Here is a 3,300-nt window from a genome sequence, read left to right on the forward strand (position 1 = left end):
TATTCTTTTGTTGTTGGTGAGTGAAGCTATAAATATATAACATACAGGTAGCCTATAGAAATATGTTTATAATATATATCTAACATATTCAAACTCAATCAACCGTTAACGAGAAACCAACAGTCCTATTCGGTATTAATTGATGAAACTATAATATATACACCTGTACAGGTAACATACAGGTAGTCTATAGAAATATGTGTATAATATATATCTAACATATTCAAACTCAATCAACCGTTAACGAGAAACCAATAAAAATAACCCTCTATACATATTGGTGTTCATGTACAATAAACCTGGACAACCGAAATTGGTGTTCATGTACAAGACAACCTGACAGTTGGAATTAGAATCTAGTAGAGTGATCTATAACGTGGATGATAACTAAAGAGAATGAGATGTGGTTTTGTTGTCTTAGTTATCTAGTAGACTGTTTACCCGCAAGACTGCAGTAAACTCTAGTGTTTTAATCGTTTTGAATTTCTGAGAAATTGTAGCAAATTAATATATGTTGACACTGACACCCTGACGTATAAATGTAGATATTATCTGGTTTGCTCGACGAATTTACATTGATGTTGATTGAAACAAAACATTAAGTATGACTGACCGGGGAAGTAGAAATATCTCAAATACCCCTTGTTTACAGTCCAATACCACATGTATATCTCACGTATACAGTTTGTTTACGTATTGACTGTCGTAGTTTAATATCACGTGATTGATGACCTCGGGGTCAAGGCAGGATAAAGTGTTCGAGGTGACTCGTGACGTCCATGTTGACTAGAGAGAAGAAGTTGTTGTATTGTTGTGTCAGTGATCTAGTAGACTAGTTACCTGTAAGACTGTAAACTATACAGTTCTAATAGTTTTGATTTTTATACCGTGTTTTATATTGGACTAACTGATTCATTCTGTATTTTATACAACCCGTGGAACAGTAAGACTGTAAACTACACTGTCGTATGTTATATCTGACTACTGATTGATTCTGTAGTTTTATCCTGTTTCAACTCGTATTGTATTCAACATGGCTAAACAGACAGATAAAGACGTGTGCATGATTTGTTTACATGACTTTGAAACACCGATTTTGATAGATTGTCAACATACTTTTTGTTTCATCTGTTTAGAAGATTATGTGAACAAAACCTCTACTAAAGACCAGTTCCAATGTCCATTATGTCGGTGTCTTATAGACGGGGGTATACAGCGTTTTAAACCTAAACTAAACATTGATGACAATTCTACTATTCCACAATGCGATGTATGTACTGAAGATACATGTCAATATTTTTGTCGAGACTGTGATCAATATTTATGTAAATCATGTAAAACCATGCATGATAAGTTAAAATCTTGTAAAGACCATGTTGTTTGTCGATATGATGAAAAACAAGTCTGTCAACAATCAAACGAACCAATGAAGGAAAAGACAACAGCCACTTCCGTCACACATCCGAAAGATTTCTGTCCAAACCATGAAGATGAGACAGTAAAAATTTACTGTAAAGATTGTTCACTAGCCGTGTGTTTCAACTGTTTCGTGACCAATCATAACGGACATAATTTTTTAGATTTACAGAAGGAGGATGTCAGACAAAATATCAGACAAGACTTAAAAACGCTGAATGAAGATTTAGAAAAACAAATTACCAATTTTCAGAAACATTATGATAATTTGAATAGTAAATTGATTGAAGTAAACAACTGTAACAAATCAGAGTGTGACAAAGTAGATGCACAGGTGGATAAAATCTGCTCCGAATTTCGTAAAATTGGCGAAAATATTAAAAAGGAAATGCAGAAATCTAGTGAACAAGAAGAATCCAAATTTGGGAAATTAATGGAGGACATTAAAAGACAAACCGAAGATTTAAAAGCTAGTGTTAAATATTCAGTGAATGTTTTAGAAGATTCGTCTGTTGTTCAAGTTCTACAAAGATTACCTAAAGTTAGACAGGAGAAAGATGAAAGTTGTTGTAGAAAATTGGATATACCTGATGTAAGATATTCAACATTTCAAGTAGCAGAGATAGATAAAACTTTGTTAACTAATCAACTTGGTAAAATTGTAAGTTGTCATCAGAATATGTTTGAAGATGTTTTTAATGTGGATACTGTGGATACTGTGAGAGGTCGTATGTATAATGGTAAACAACATGTAGTTTCAGGTTTTACATGGAGTATCTTTGTTGGTGTGCGTAAACACTCATCATCATTATATGTTGACTTATACCTGAATGACGTAGAAGATAAAAGTATTACGTCATGTAATGTTGACGTCACATATAAAGTTATAAATAAAACAGATGATAGACAATCTGTAGTTAAACAATGTAATTGGACTGTTAAACCTGGTAGTTCTACCTGTGTTACTCATCGTATTGACTGGAAGAGACTCAGTAATCCTGTCAGTGGATTTATTGATGATCATAGAAACTTTACAATTCAAACAACAATTAATAAAATAACTAACTAACATTGTACGAGATTAATAATTAGGTTACTGTTATTCTGATTAAAACTATTAACTTATGACCAATGTTCCTTTACAATTAAAGTAATAAATAATAATTGAACTTCTATCTGAATTATGTTTAGATAATCTACTCATTATCATGCAAGGGAGATAACCTGTTTTCTCGCGGACTCCGCAATATTCAATGCTATTAGTTGACCCAAATGTTTTCAATATATATTGATGACTCATGTAACCAAAGCTAGAAAATAAATTCAATTTTAAAATCGATTCGGCCTCTATCGCTCACCCTTTAATGCAAGGGAAAAGTTCGGGAAAAAACTCTACCCACGTGCAACACTGAGAAAATGGGGTCAAGTGACTGTACTCATGAGTATCGTTATAAATTCCAGTTTGTCCACAGTTAATACTTATTCTGATAAATACTACATGAACGTAACGTATTAAACACCAAAAACACTTCAATGTATTCCAGGCGTGTGGGTTTTTTGACCAGTATAACACCCATGACGTCATAGTTTGGGGCCTAAAAATGGCGGTTGAAAGTGTAAATGACGTTTCGTGAATAAATATTCCTGGTAGTGTTTCGTTTGATTGAACCTAATCCCATTGACCAAAAATTATGATTGGTCAATACTGGGACCAACAACCAGTACAATTTCTGTCCCAAATTATGATTGGTCAATACTGGGACCAACAACCAGTACAATTTCTGTCCGACATTATGATTGGTTAATACTGGGACCAACAACCAGTACAATTTGTGTCCCAAATTATGATTGGTTAATACTGGGACCAACAACCAGTACAATTTG

The 3,300-nt window shown here is 33.4% G+C and overlaps 1 protein-coding gene across 1 annotated transcript; it reads left to right on the forward strand.

Moving 5' to 3' along the window:
• Window positions 1–726: 726 nt before the first annotated feature.
• Window positions 727–2,755, forward strand: LOC126825322 (E3 ubiquitin-protein ligase TRIM33). The gene has a single exon (XM_050554915.2). The coding sequence runs from the start codon at window positions 1,034–1,036 to the stop codon at window positions 2,483–2,485; it is 1,452 nt and encodes a 483-aa protein (XP_050410872.1). The 5' UTR covers window positions 727–1,033; the 3' UTR covers window positions 2,486–2,755.
• The last annotated feature ends 545 nt before the right edge of the window (window positions 2,756–3,300 follow it).

The sequence above is a fragment of the Patella vulgata genome, chromosome 6 (genome assembly GCF_932274485.2).
Source record: "Patella vulgata chromosome 6, xgPatVulg1.2, whole genome shotgun sequence".
NCBI lineage: Eukaryota > Metazoa > Mollusca > Gastropoda > Patellidae > Patella > Patella vulgata.